At 39.6% G+C, this 16,240-nt stretch overlaps 1 protein-coding gene across 3 annotated transcripts; it reads right to left on the bottom strand.

Moving 5' to 3' along the window:
• Positions 1 to 1,659: 1,659 nt before the first annotated feature.
• LOC124264041 lies at positions 1,660 to 16,229 on the bottom strand. Of its 3 annotated transcripts, none has more exons than XM_046698760.1 (3): positions 16,196 to 16,229; positions 2,854 to 3,245; positions 1,660 to 2,518 (listed from the first exon to the last, which is right to left on the bottom strand). In XM_046698760.1, exons 2-3 carry the CDS (start codon positions 3,233 to 3,235, stop codon positions 1,980 to 1,982), a joined length of 921 nt encoding a protein of 306 aa, XP_046554716.1. In that variant the 5' UTR covers positions 3,236 to 3,245; positions 16,196 to 16,229; the 3' UTR covers positions 1,660 to 1,979. The 3 variants fall into 3 exon arrangements, with proteins under 3 accessions (XP_046554716.1, XP_046554714.1, XP_046554713.1); XM_046698758.1 differs by lacking the exon at positions 16,196 to 16,229 and adding an exon at positions 4,423 to 4,504 and having other exon boundaries at positions 1,663 to 2,497; positions 2,611 to 3,245; XM_046698757.1 differs by having other exon boundaries at positions 1,664 to 2,497; positions 2,611 to 3,245.
• Positions 16,230 to 16,240: the final 11 nt, after the last annotated feature.

Raw genomic sequence — 16,240 nt, 5'->3', positions numbered from 1 at the left:
CGTGGACTATCTGCTCAGCCATGAAGGGAACGCTCCATTCCCTTCCAACACTTGGGTCCATCCAAAACATACCAAGGGCTGAACGAACTCCTCCAGCTAAGTTAATTTTGTCTTCCTGTTTATAAAAAGCAATGCAAGATATCATCTGAGTCATTGCGTCATAGAGTTCAGGATGAGTGTTATTGATCATTCTGAATGCTGCATGTGCAGTGGTCGATATCTTCCTTTGTTCTTCCCCTGTGAATATGTATTTCTTTAAGGTTATGTAGGATGGTGAAAGGGACAGAACTCCTGTGACGTTCAACCAATCTGCAATGTCCTCATCATTAAAGACGAGTACAATCTCATCCTCCTTCACAGGGAGATGAATGGGTTGAATTTGTTGGATGTCCTGAAAGAACGCTTTCTTGGCTTCGCTCTCAGAAACCTCTGTGCCCCTGAAACCTTTGACTGCTAATCTCTGGTTCATTAGGTTAACATCTCGACGGAAAGGCCAGTACAGGTTCATGAAGCTATCAGTCAAACCCATCAGGGAAAGGGATACATATGTTGACAATGGTTTCAACGGATCAAGAGACAAGAAAGTATCACTCAAGATGGGCAGCGATGTGTTCCAGTCTTGGTAAAAGTAATCGGCTGCTTTGCTGATGTTTCTCCGAGAGTCGTGCACCAGTGTCAGCCAATCAATCAGATTATCGAGGTCAAGGTTATGACGTAGCATATTGTCGTGTTCAACATGATACTGAAACCATGCTACCAATTCATTTTTCAACAACTTATAGAGTTTGGCATCATCAATTATTTCTTTGTTTACTGGATCAATGCCCGCTTTTGCTTCTGTGAGACTGTCTTCTACATCCCTGGAAACTACCCTCATTAGATTCTGAGGATTGGAGACAAGCAGGCCGTCGTTACTGTCAACCTTAGCCGACAAACTTCTGATCTTATGTTCCAGGCTGTCCTCTACATCTCTGGAAACTGCCTTCATGAGATTCTGAGGATTGGAGACAAGCAGGCCGTCGTTACTGTCAACCTTAGTCGACAAACTTCTGATCTTATGTTCCAGACTGTCCTCTACATCTCTGGAAACTGCCTTCATGAGATTCTGAGGATTGGAGACAAGCAGGCCGTCGTTACTGTCAACCTTAGTCGACAAACTTCTGATCTTATGTTCCAGACTGTCCTCTACATCTCTGGAAACTGCCTTCATGAGATTCTGAGGATTGAGACAAGCAGGCCGTCGTTACTGTCAACCTTAGCCGACAAACTTCTGATCTTATGTTCCAGGCTGTCCTCTACATCTCTGGAAACTGCCTTCATGAGATTCTGAGGATTGGAGACAAGCAGGCCGTCGTTACTGTCAACCTTAGCCGACAAACTTCTGATCTTATGTTCCAGGCTGTCCTCTACATCTCTGGAAACTGCCTTCATGAGATTCTGAGGATTGGAGACAAGCAGGCCGTCGTTACTGTCAATCTTAGCCGACAAACTTCTGATCTTATGTTCCAGACTGTCCTCTACATCTCTGGAAACTGCCTTCATGAGATTCTGAGGATTGGAGACAAGTAGGCCGTCGTTACTGTCAACCTTAGCCGACAAACTTCTGATCTTATGTTCCAGACTGTCCTCTACATCTCTGAAACTGCCTTCATGAGATTCTGAGGATTGAGACAAGCAGGCCGTCGTTACTGTCAACCTTAGTCGACAAACTTCTGATCTTATGTTCCAGACTGTCCTCTACATCTCTGGAAACTGCCTTCATGAGATTCTGAGGATTGAGACAAGCAGGCCGTCGTTACTGTCAACCTTAGCCGACAAACTTCTGATCTTATGTTCCAGACTGTCCTCTACATCTCTGGAAACTGCCTTCATGAGATTCTGAGGGTTGGAGACAAGCAGGCCGTCGTTACTGTCAACCTTAGTCGACAAACTTCTGATCTTATGTTCCAGACTGTCCTCTACATCTCTGGAAACTGCCTTCATGAGATTCTGAGGATTGAGACAAGCAGGCCGTCGTTACTGTCAACCTTAGTCGACAAACTTCTGATCTTATGTTCCAGACTGTCCTCTACATCTCTGGAAACTGCCTTCATGAGATTCTGAGGATTGGAGACAAGCAGGCCGTCGTTACTGTCAACCTTAGTCGACAAACTTCTGATCTTATGTTCCAGGCTGTCCTCTACATCTCTGGAAACTGCCTTCATGAGATTCTGAGGATTGGAGACAAGCAGGCCGTCGTTACTGTCAACCTTAGCCGACAAACTTCTGATCTTATGTTCCAGGCTGTCCTCTACATCTCTGGAAACTGCCTTCATGAGATTCTGAGGATTGGAGACAAGCAGGCCGTCGTTACTGTCAATCTTAGCCGACAAACTTCTGATCTTATGTTCCAGACTGTCCTCTACATCTCTGGAAACTGCCTTCATGAGATTCTGAGGATTGGAGACAAGTAGGCCGTCGTTACTGTCAACCTTAGCCGACAAACTTCTGATCTTATGTTCCAGACTGTCCTCTACATCTCTGGAAACTGCCTTCATGAGATTCTGAGGATTGAGACAAGCAGGCCGTCGTTACTGCTGTCAACCTTAGCCGACAAACTTCTGATCTTATGTTCCAGGCTGTCCTCTACATCTCTGGAAACTGCCTTCATGAGATTCTGAGGATTGGAGACAAGCAGGCCGTCGTTACTGTCAACCTTAGCCGACAAACTTCTGATCTTATGTTCCAGACTGTCCTCTACATCTCTGGAAACTGCCTTCATGAGATTCTGAGGATTGGAGACAAGCAGGCCGTCGTTACTGTCAACCTTAGTCGACAAACTTCTGATCTTATGTTCCAGACTGTCCTCTACATCTCTGGAAACTGCCTTCATGAGATTCTGAGGATTGGAGACAAGCAGGCCGTCGTTACTGTCAACCGTAGCCGACAAACCTCTTATTTTGTGTCCAAGTTGTTCTTCAATGTCTTTGGAAACTTTACTTAGACTTTTTGGCAGCGTTTCCATCCCCTCAGCCCCCTCCTTGTCATCCATACCAGTTATTAGGAGCAGGTTGTCCTCGAGGTGTTTCAACAGCTTCAGTTTAGCTTCATCGGGTTGTGTTTTAACATAAGGCACATAGTATTGGATGACATAGCCCTTGGCATAGGATTTCATGTTTTCCTTTATCTCCTCGACAGTACTCTGTGTAAAGCAACAGGTCGTGAGCATCAGCAGGAGGTACATCGGAGTCAGCATGGTGATGCTTCTGTTGACAAAATATGTAAAGTTCTGTTATTTTGAAACCAATTCAGTTAAGGGTATTTTTGCAATTACATCAACAGAATCCACGTCTTAAGACACTGAAAGCAACATAAAATCGTTCACATTTCAAATACCTGTCTTAGAAACGGTTCAAGTTATTTATATTCAGATAACAGACATACTTTTCAGTTAAAGAGTGTGCTCTTAAAAGACGGTGGTAGGGTTACGTCTGTCTTAAACCTGTCTTATACAATTGTGTGTGAAAGGTGATGTTGTAGCAAATTGATTGAAGCGTTTGTGTGACAACGACGACCGGGTTCGATATCCCATAAGTGTGAGTTTCTGGTCTCCCCCGCTGTGATTATGTTAGAATACTCCAAACATCCCTGTATACAACAGTACGAAACTTCAGCAAATATAATATATTAGATATGGGGAGAAATATAGTATTATAGCACTTATCCCGATAGCCATCAAAATCAAAATCTAATCAGGACAAGTCAAAGACTGGTGGAATGCACCGGCAATGTGTTCTACTATGACATTGTTATTCAGCTCAAGCATCACAACTTCCTGATCCTATATTTTCTACAAGCAGGTCTTTCCATAAGCAGGCATGATCCAACTGTAGACTATCCAAACGATACTTGCAAAGTGAGGTTGCTTTTAATGTTCGGAACGGTTCTTCAAAATTGTGTCAGTTTGGTGTGGAGTAAGTGAGTATTGTTTTACTCCGCTTTTAGCAATATTCCAACAATATCACGACGTGTAGCATCAGAAATGGGCTTCAAACATTGTACCTATGTAGAGAATCGAACCGGGGTCTGACGAACGAACTCTTTAACCACTAGGCTACGCTACCGCCTCAGTTTGGTGTGGAAGGAATGCCCGACTTAATGTTTGTTTTCACTAAGTGAACCCAATCGCTCGTTTATGTCTCTGGCAGAACATAAAGCACCATTGGTTGTAATCTGGGATTTAAACCTACGTATGATTGAGTGAGTGAGTTGAGTTTTACGCCGCTTTTAACAAAGTTCCAGCAAAATCACGGCGAGGACACCAGAAATGGGCTTCACACAGTGTACCCATGTTGGGAATCGAACCCAGGTCCACGGCGTGTCAAGCCTACAGGATAGCACATGGTTTCATAGCGAGTTGAGAATAGTATTGTCACAACTTACCTGGTCTTGTTGTGTGTTGAGCTGAATAGGTGTTGGAGTGTGGTATGAAGGGCTCCTTGCACAAGTCATATTTATACTGTGTTGACGACGGTAAACAACAGAATAGATCCTGTTTGTCCTCATCATATGCATGATTCCCACCACAAGGAGTAAACAGCCACTGCGCCATTCAAGTGTTTTCTGGAAATAATCTAGCAGCAGATAACATAATTTAGGTCACATGGAACAACAGTGTATCTTTTACGCATACCTGATTGCGTGTTGACTGAACAAATGCCGCGTACATGAATACCCTTCCCAACCACATGATACTGACTTTGGGCTGACCAGGTCTTGTTTTATCCAACTCATGTCTTCCCACAGGCATCAAGAACTCTCTTTTACCGCTTGCTGGTAACATGCCAGGGATCGACCTCTCTCTGGGCATATGCTCTATCAACATAACCCAGAAGGGGCCTGATGGTTCAGGAGCGGTGGGGTAGCCTAATGTGTTCGCTTGTCACACCGAAGGCCCGGGTTCGATTCCCCACATGGTTACAATGTGTGAAGCCCATGTCTGATGCCCCCGCCGTGATGTTGCTGGAATATTGCCAAAAGCGACATAAAACCACACTCACTTACCCACTTTTCATTATACCCACAAAACACAATAATTATGTCTGTATCAACCTTGTATAACGACTTTGCGTTCTTGTCATATGAAGGCATGTTAGCTAATCAGTGAAAGATATATGAACCAGGTTAAAATTGGTTCAGTAAAACCCACCAGCAATGGTATGGTATACATCTGTAACGGTTCTTGTTTCCAAAAGATAATGACGTACCAAATCCGTTTTTTATGACATTTTTTCCTATAGTATTAAAATAAAAATAGATCCAGTTAATATTAATGGTCATCTCAGAAGGAAGACGGGATTTGAACCTACGATATGCTGATGTGGGCATGGCTGTGACACAACTCTGAACAGTGATAATAGTACCTGGGCCCGAAGAGCGGCTCTTATAAATTATGTCCTCGGTTGTGCTGAATGCTGAATTTTCTACAGTGTACGTGGTCTGTTGGGATGCATCCGAATGCATCAACAGATGCAGTCTGTTGTGTGTCGTTATACACAGACACTATATCGTTGATCATAATATTAATCACTGGTTTGCCTCGACAATCCAGGACTTCGTACATTTTGGTGGACCATTGCTGGAGGCGTAATCCAATATATTCTTACCCGCTTCGTCATTGTACTTTTGTAACACTGTTCTCAAGGAGACGATATACACATCACCAGCAGTATGTTCCTGGTGATGTGAAAAAGTGTTTTTGTCGTAATCGAACACAATATATTTATTTAACCAATTTATTTCATCATTACAGTTTGTATTTCATCCATGGGTGATTTCATCATTTCATGTATTTTGTTCTGACGAAAAAGAAGAATTTTACTGTGTTCAGATTACACTATGTGGACGAGATCAAAACAAACGCTTTGGTAACCATGATTGCGAGGTACATTATGTCATGCGCATTAATTTTTAGATGCCGTGTTACTATATCGTTATCAATCAAAACACAGGTGCGTGAAATCTCATGACATCTGTAAACACAATGTTGTTATTGTTGCCTACACACTAGTGCAGATTATGGCTGTGTTGTGCCTCCACTGATCGAGTGTTCACTGACAGTGACACTGACAATACAAACCAAGAAATTTCCACAGACGTAGTGAGTGATCACAAGTACTGTTGCTGTTTTCAGGTTAATGTAAGGGTTGAGTTTATGGTTAATGTAGTGGGGATATAACGTTACCTGGAGTAGTAACCTGCTGTATTTGGAACTGTACGCAACCTAGAATAGTGGGGGTGTGACATTATCCAGTAACCTGCTGTATTTGGAACATAACGCTACCTAGAGTAGTGGGGTGTGTGTGTGTGTGTGTGTGTGTGTGTGTGTGTGTCATTATCCAGTAGCCTGCTGTATTAGGAACATAACGCTACCTAGAGTAGTGGGGACGTGACACTATCCAGTTACCTGATATATTAGGAACTTAACGCAACCTAGAATAGTGGGGGGCGTGACATTATCAAGTAGCCTGCTGTATTAGGAAGATAACGCTACCTAGAGTAGTGGGGGGCGTGACATTATCCAGTAACCAGCTGTATTAGGAACTGAACGCAACCCTAGAATAGTGTGTGTGTGTGTGTGTGTGTGGGGAAGACATTATCCAGTAGCCTGCTGTATTTGGAACTGAACGCAACCTAGAATAGTGGGGGTGTGACATTATCCAGTAACCTGCTATATTAGGAACTCAACGCAACCTAGAATAGTTGGGGTGTCACATTATCCAGAAGCCTGCTGTATTTGGAACTGGACGCAACCTAGAAAAATGGGGTGGGTGGGTGGGGGTGACATTATCCAGTAGCCTGCTGTACTTGGAACTGAACGCAACCTAGAATAGTGGAGGTGTGACATTGTCCAGTAGCCTGCTGTATTTGGAACGTAACGCTACCTAGAGTAGTGGGGGACGTGATATTATCCAGTAGCCTGCTATATTATGAACTTAACGCAACCTAGAATAGAGGGGGAGGTGACATTATCCAGTAGCCTGCTGTATTAGGAACATAACGCTACCTAGAGTAGTGGGGGCGTGACAATATCCAGTAACCTGCTATATTATGAACTTAACGCAACCTAGAATAGAGGGGGAGGTGACATTATCCAGTAGCCTGCTGTATTAGGAACATAACGCTACCTAGAGTAGTGGGGGCGTGACAATATCCAGTAACCTGCTATATTATGAACTTAACGCAACCTAGAATAGAGGGGGGCGTGACGTTATCAAGTAACCTGCTGTAATAGGAACATAACGCTACCTAGAGTAGTGGAGGCGTGCTATTATCCAGTAGTCTGCTGTAATAGGAACATAACGTTACCTAGAGTAGTGGGGGCGTGACATCATCCAGTAACCTGCTGTAATAGGAACATAACGTTACCTAGAGTAGTGGGGGCGTGACATTATCCAGTAACCTACTGTACTGGGGATAAAACGCTACCTAGGGTAGCAGAGTCGTGCCATTATCCAGTAACCTACTGTATTGGGGATAAAACGCTACCAAGAGTAACAGAGACGTGTCATTATCCAGTAACCTACTGTATTGGGGATAAAACGCTACCTAGAGTAACAGAGACGTGCCATTATCCAGTAACCTACTGTATTGGGGATAAAACGCTACCTAGAGTAACAGAGACATGCCATTATCCAGTAACCTACTGTATTGGGGATAAAACGCTACCTAGAGTAACAGAGACGTGTCATTATCCAGTAACCTACTGTATTGGGGATAAAACGCTACCTATAGTAACAGAGATGTGCCATTATCCAGTAACCTACTGTATTGGGGATAAAACGCTACCTAGAGTAAAAGAGATGTGCCATTATCCAGTAACCTACTGTATTGGGGATAAAACGCTACCTAGAGTAAAAGAGATGTGCCATTATCCAGTAACCTTCTGTACTGGGGATAAAACGCTACCTAGAGTAACAGAGACGTGCCATTATCCAGTAACCTACTGTATTGGGGATAAAACGCTACCTAGAGTAAAAGAGATGTGCCATTATCCAGTAACCTACTGTATTGGGGATAAAACGCTACCTAGAGTAAAAGAGATGTGCCATTATCTAGTAACCTTCTGTAATGGGGATAAAACGCTACCAAGAGTAACAGAGACGTGTCATTATCCAGTAACCTACTGTATTGGGGATAAAACGCTACCTAGAGTAACAGAGACGTGTCATTATCCAGTAACCTACTGTATTGGGGATAAAACGCTACCTAGAGTAACAGAGACGTGCCATTATCCAGTAACCTACTGTATTGGGGATAAAACGCTACCTAGAGTAAAAGAAATGTGCCATATACCAGTAACCTTCTGTATTGGGGGTAAAACGCTACCTAGAGTAACAGAGACATGCCATTATCCAGTAACCTACTGTATTGGGGATAAAACGCTACCTAGAGTAACAGAGACGTGCCATTATGCAGTAACCTTCTGTATTGGGGATAAAACGCTACCTAGAGTAAAAGAGATGTGCCATTATCCAGTAACCTACTGTATTGGGGATAAAACGCTACCTAGAGTAAAAGACATGTGCCATTATCCAGTAACCTTCTGTATTGGGGATAAAACGCTACCTAGAGTAACAGAGTCGTGACATTATCCAATAACCTTCTGTATTGGGGATAAAACGCTACCTAGAGTAACAGAGTCGTGACATTATCCAATAACCTTCTGTATTGGGGATAAAACGCTACCTAGAGTAACAGAGACGTGCCATTATCCAGTAACCTTCTGTATTGGGGATAAAACGCTACCAAGAGTAACAGAGTCGTGACATTATCCAATAACCTTCTGTATTATGGCTCTTACGTTATGACGGGATGTTATCCAGTAACCTGTAATAATAAGCGAAAACATTCGAGCCCCAACCTTAACTTAGAGCAAGTTTAATTTTATCCGGGATATGGGAGGTGTCACAATGCCGACCACAAGGTATCTGTCAGGCTTTTCATTACCCAATATGACAGAGGTGTTTATGTTACCCATTATATTGGGTGTTGAACGTAACCCAGTTTAGATGGTCTGGAATATTACCCGGTACAACGGAAGTGGAACATTACAAGTATATTGAGTGAGTGAGTGAGTTATTATTAACGTCACATCGGCAATATTTCAGCCATATCGTGACGAGAACATATGTGACATTGAAATGGAATACATATTAATTATAAAAAACCTGTCGACGAAGGACAGTAAAACAACTAGAATATCACAATTACAACTAAAACTAGTGTGGAAAATTAAAACTAATAGCACTATTTGGACAATACAATATAAAAATTGGTTATAGATCGCCAACAACTGAAGGTAGATCACCAAACTAGGGACACAAGTATTTTGAAGGTTTGACGTCGGCCAATATGTAGACAGTCATTTACGAGTGGCGAGGAAGGACTTAGTTTCTGTCAAGAATGAATTCAGTTTGGAAGTCACGAGTCTTGGCGACTGATTTACGGATAACTTCACGAGGGACAGATAATAAGTCCTTCCTCACGGGTAGTTTATGTTCATATTTTCCATCATCAATTTTGAATGTAAGAACCTGAGAAGATCCTTATATTAATCCTTGTTATGTGAGAGGCGAATTACCATTCACTACACGTGTGGAACGACACCAATAATGATCCCAGAATAGTTACAGAGTTCGATTGAAACGCATCTGTTTCTAGGAAGATGATACAAAATATACCAAAAGTAACCATCAAGAATAATTTTTGTTAGATTCATTCTGAAAATTATTTCAAAGTAAATGATACAGTACATCTGTCAGGTATTCAGACACGTGCGGTTTAATTCAAACCGTTCGCCATCCAGTTTAGCGCTCGTTGAATGTATACTGAACCATAAACACCCATTGATTGTCATGTTGAAGGTATAGCATTAACTAATCTTTTGAGTCCTCCTGACAAGGTACGTTAGTCCCAAAACTTCCAATTTTTTAAACCTAGTATTTTTGTTATTTTCAATTTCGGCTAAATTTTCTGCTTCAGACTGTCCTCTACATCTCTGGAAACTGCCTTCATTAGATTCTGAGGATTTGAGACAAGCAGGCCGTCGTTACTGTCAACATTATTCGACAAACTTCTGACCTTTTGATCCAGACTGTCCGCTACATCTCTGGAAACAGCCCTCATTAGATTCTGAGCATCGATGACAAGCAGGCCGTCGTTACTTTCAACCTTATTGGACAAACCTCTGATCTTGTGTCCAAGTTTATCTTCGTCTGTAGTCACTTTACCTAGACCTTTTGGCTGCGTGTCCATCCCCTCAGCCTCCTCCCTGTCATCCATAACAGTAATTAGCAGCAGGTTGTCCTCGAGGTGTTTCAACAGCTTCAGTTTAGCTTCATCGGGCTGTGCGTTAACATAAGGCACATAGTATTGGATAATATAGTCCTTGGCATAGGATTTCAGGTTTTCCTTTATCTGCTCAACAGTACTCTGAGTGAGGCAACAGGTCGTGAACATCAAGAGAAGGTACATCAGAGTCCACATGGTGATGTTTCTGTTGACAAAATGTTTGAAGTTCTATTATTTTGACATGAATTCAGTGAAGCGTACTTTCTACCACACTAGATCACCAGAACCCACTTCTTAAGAAACAGAACGCAACATAAAATCGTTCACATTTCAAATACCTGTCTTAGAAACAGTTCACGCTATTAACATTCAGATAACAGACAGTCATTAACATGAAATATGATTCTATGTGTAAGATGATGCTGTAGCCAAGTGATTATACGTTTGTTTGACAACGACGGCTGGGTTCGATATCCTATATGGGTACAAAGTGTGCATTTGTTGTGTCCCCCGCGATGGTTATGTTAGAATACTGCAAAAGCAGCATAAAACATATCCACTTACTCATTCAAAAAAAACTGCATACAACATAGCGACACTTCACCAAATATAATGTATTAGTTATTGGGGTAAATACAGTACATGCATTATAATACTTATCCCGACAGTCGTTAAAATCAAAATCTAATCAGGACCAGTCAAAGACTGGCGGAATGCATCAGCAACGTGTTTCACGATGACATTGTTATTCAGCTCAAGCATCATAACTTGCCGATCCTATATTTTCTACAAGCAGGTCTTTCCATAAGCAGGCATGATCCAACTGTAGACTATCGCAACGATACATGCAAAAGTGAGTTTTTTTTCAGAATTGTGTCAGTTTGTTTGCCCGACATAACATTGGTTTCAGGCGTTTACCACTTTAATGAATCCCAATAGCAAACCATAAAACATCTTGGGCCTAATCTGGGATACAAACCTACGAGTGAGTGAGTGAATGAGTTTAAATTTACGCTGCGTTTAGCAAAATCACGACAGAGGCACCAGATATGGGCTTCACACAGTGTACCCATGTTGGGAATCGAACCCGGGTCCCGGTATGCTTTGATAGCCGGTTGAGAGGAGTACGAGGGTCGGCCAGAAGGTAGTCGGACTAACTATATTCTCGATGCTCAATGTTTCCATTGTATTCTGACGAAAATCATTAGCAAAGCCAAATCCAAAATTTCACATATGTGGGTAATGTGGTTAACGAGATATTCATCATATTCCCGTCATAGTCAACAGTCAAATATTTGGATTGCTTGAGTTATATTTAGACGGGGGCTGTTTTAAGGACACCCATTTTTTATTCTTTTGAAAACATTGTGTCCAGACATTCAAGCTGGCACTGTTCACAATATACGGAGTGCTCACACTTTAGTTACCATTCAGTATTTAGTTTAAACCCTTGGCATCATGTATGAATAAGGGCATCATTTTTTTATGTGTTTCACGTAGCCACCAATATTCTGAACATGGGTCGGTTGGTCGTGAAATCTTTTTTAAAAAAAATAAAACCAACAAAAACAAAACTTAACAAAGACAAAGTTTCTGAATAGTGCTCTTGATTCTCACTTGTTGTACTTCTTTTTACAATTTCTCGCGTTCTCTGGACTTTAAACTTGTGGCAGCGACTGAGAGGAAGGTAATCACAATCTTTCAATGATAAACTCGCCCTAAATATCTTAGATAACACTTGTTAATCTATTAATAAAATATTAAATAATGAAATCTTTGTAGATCAATCGATATCAAAAGAGAGAGAGCGAGAGAGTGTGTGTGTGTGGTGGGGGGTGAGAGAGGGAGAGAGATTGTTACACTAAGGTGGCCACCGGTTCATTATACAAGTAGTACAGCATGTATGCACCATGTATAGAGGGTGCCATTCATATTCGTCTTACAATTGCAACTGATTATTTCTTATTCATGGCAAGAAATACATACTTTGCTAAACAATTAATTTAATTAATGTAATTTAATTAATCTGAATTTTTGGATGATAATAGCTGATAAAATGTACGATATGTTGGATTTACAATGTAATATTCAGGTAACAATTTTATCAAATCTGTCAAAAAAGGAAATAATTATTAACCATAAATGGTACCTTCTGTTTCCAATACAGGTGAAAACAATTCATAGAGGACAAAAATCGCTTGATCTTTAGCAATATGAAGTTTCTTTTCCTCTATCATCAATCTGTGATTTGAACACCTCAAGTTAAGTGGCTATTCTATATGAAGTAAAATTCACAACTGACAAATATTCTTCACAACATTATTCCTTCTTTTAGACATTGACATACAATACTACGTTTGGGAAACGAACATATTAATTCAAACAATGTCTGTTTGATTCATTGACACATATACCTTTTGTTTAAAAATCAAATACGAACCCCTATTTTAAACAACTTACATCCTGATTGTGTCACATATAACTAAAAAACCATATTTTTAAAACAATTGCTTTACATTATGGGCCCAACATTGTCTAACAGCTTCTGCTAATTTATATTGATAACAGTATGTGTGGTATAATATTCACTTTGTCCTTTTGTGTAATAATAACCGTGTCCAATATTTTACAACTGCTGTATATTGGTTCAGTTTTGAAAGATAAACATCCATAAAGCTCGGCGCATTTTCTACTAAGAAAAAGAATTCTGTTTTAAGAAATTAGTGTATACTCTGTCTGCATTAGTGCGGGATGAAACCAATATATTTCTGAAAAACAAAAAAACTAAAGTTGGTAATAATGCCTAGTTCAACTGTTGAGAATATCAGATAAAATTAATTTTCTGGAAATTTGATAGCTGAACGTAAAATATCTCACACTCTGACACATGACAAGCTTTGTTTATAAGATGCCATGACCCACTACATAAGTAAAGAACACTCAAATACGTGTAAGAAGACAATTTCTAGTTGGTAATCAATAAAATAACGAGTTCTCGTATTTCGTTAATCTACCACCTTGCCTGAAAACCATAGATTTCGTTTATCAATATTGATTGCCAAAGAAAACCTCGACAGTGCTATCAAACAGTAACATATCATCGGGAAGAGTAACATGAAAAAGTTGACAGACACCAATGTCAATGCATTCATCTTCTTAAACACCGAGAGATTCAGTAATATCATTACCATACAATGAAAATAGCAGTGGTATTGGTTGGCGGCCCTGTTTTATTCCGCTCACACAGTCAAACAGTCGTATGTAGCCACCTTGCAGTGATATACATGGAGTTGAACATTGGTGTATATATTTCTAAATTAATCTAAAAGAAATACCTTGGACATTGCCAGTCCAAGGTTAATGCATCAAATTCTGTTCTATTGATGAAATCAAATGCAGCGTTAAGATCAACAGAACAACAGAAGTACATGAGTCACCTTACATATATAAAGACACAAATATTAGAGACCAGTTAATATCCTAACACAAATATATTGTGCTTGAATAGAGTTTATGTAGTTCATAAATTTTATAAGGTTATAAAATCAAGATGACACTACGAGAGAGCGATACTTCATATTCCAGACCAGAATAGTTTTCGTTTGCTATGCGGTGAGTAGCAGGACAGCATGGTCGATCTGTTGTCAAGGGTCATAAATTTGTTTATGTGGTAACATTTTATATGACGAGTTGGTATGTTCTAGGTTCGAGTCGGCGGTATTGGAATAAATTTGATTTGGCAATAAAATTAGGGTCAGTCCTCGGGCGATGAGAGACACAAAAAATACAAATTCTGCCCCTAAGTGAGTAGAATTTGTCCTTATGATAACATGTACGTCACCTGAAAAAGGGCGGCTAGTGTCTCCAAAACAAACTCATTCAGTAAACATGAAGGGAAGTCACTTTAACAAGCGAATTTAGTTTCAGAATTGCATATTTATACACTTTTAATATCTTCAAGCTAGATTCTAGCAGACTTCTACCCAACCCAAGCACACAAAATGTTTCTTGCATGTTTTTATTTCCTGACGTTTGTGATGCATTTTATTGCCTTGCAGATTTTTGCGTTTAAAGAGGGAGCAGCAAGATAGATAAAAGTCAAACAAAATGGGGATCGAGGAGGCTGGAACATTGCAATACCAAAGGTTTTGGGGTTTTTAGAATGTTTTTATTGTTCCCAAGGGTGCATCATTAGAGCACGAATTCACATTCTTTGAAGTTGTTAGATAGAGTTCAAAATGATACAAAAATGCACATTTTCAATATTAAAATAGCGAACTGAGATCATTTTCATTATTAGGTTGGGAATATAGATCTCAATTTTGTGTCGCCTGACTTTGGAGGCTATCATTTTAATTACAATGAACTTTCCATTGAAAATTTCTTTCAAAACAAAACAGGAACTTTTGAAGTTTTGGATTGTGTTGATTAATCCCACATAACTGGATATATTTTTCTGGCAGTTTGGATAATATGGTTTAATAATCTGTCTGTGTTTAAAGTTCCAAACCAAACAAGATATTTCGTTATTTTAGTCGTATTCTCAATATTTATTTATCAAACTTCAAAGAGTTCATTGCCAAGAATGTTTGTGTTTCTCTACATTCCCAATATACATGACAAATATTCTCATTCAGTTCATTACAAAAAACAACAAACAGAATTGTCAACAAGTTTCATTTTAAATAGTTCATTTTTAGTATAGATAATGGCAAATGTAAAACCTTGTACTGGAAATCAAGCAGTTTGACATCTTTCAAACCATTTCTATATTGTATATATGTCGTAAAAAAATCTGATTCCAATCAAAAGTAACATCAGCGAAAGATTCTTGCCATTTAAGAAACATTTTAGGTAAATCTTCATCGGAAATCAAGGCGTCATAAAAACTTCTAGAGCCTTTGCAAGATTTCAATAAAGTCAAATGACACTCAGTTATGAAAAACCAAACATGGGATGTTTCTCTAGAGTATCTAATTGTATATTTCCAAGATTCAGGAAGTATATTCAAAACATGCAAATAGTCAAGGCATGTGCAACTTAATGCTTATATATTTCCTTCCGCTAACTTCAAGGGATAAAAGCCGAAGTTTCGTTACATTGTGGTCCTTAATTGTAAGAATGCCTTTACTTGCGGAGTTTTTATTGCTTAGTGTGTTGGGTTTTGCAATTATGGTTAAACCATAGTGGTTGGGCTAGAGGATTTCATAAATATTACCTGCATTCCACATGACTTTTTACAATATTTATTCAAAGCTTTCAAAAACATCCTTCCAGTAAGGGTTATCGATGATAGTTGCTTGATCAGCATTTGCACCAGATTTTAAAATGGTATCGCAAAGGAATATTACACAGGGATTTTCAACTGTTGTTTTCTACAATATAATCTCAGGTTAGCTTGTTTTAAAGCTTCACAAAAAGTTACAGTGTTAACCATCCATGCAAACACCATTTTTTGCATGCTCTTTTCAAATTATTCCTTTTGATTTTTATCAGGTTTATTGGTCTCCTATGAGATTTGAAAAAATATTCTTCAATGTGAAGCATTGGAAGTCTTTAGGGGGATTAGGCAGAGTATTGAATATAAAGGAACAAGTTTGAGGAAGCTGATGAAGCCTAAGTTTTATTACAGTTAGTTATTTTACCAATCAATTTGTCAAGTGTCTTTTCCTCCATTGTGAAAGCAATCTATTTTATCTCATCTAGTCTTTTTCTTGTGGTATTGATTACCCACAAGACTTTAGAAACACACCCTTTTGGCAAAATCAAAAGTTGACGAATATTAATGTAGAAACATAAGAGAAATATAACAACAGCTGCATATATATCACTTTTTTAGGTGAGGGCCAACTATTTTACTTACCTGGTATTGTTATGTGTTTAGCTGAATAGATGTTAGAGGTGGCAT

The sequence above is a fragment of the Haliotis rubra genome, unplaced genomic scaffold (assembly GCF_003918875.1).
Source record: "Haliotis rubra isolate DU_JTF1 unplaced genomic scaffold, ASM391887v1 Scf904, whole genome shotgun sequence".
In the NCBI taxonomy this organism is placed as follows: domain Eukaryota; kingdom Metazoa; phylum Mollusca; class Gastropoda; order Lepetellida; family Haliotidae; genus Haliotis; species Haliotis rubra.
The sequence above is the reverse complement of the archived record's forward strand: the minus strand, read 5'-3'. Positions and strand labels throughout refer to the sequence as shown.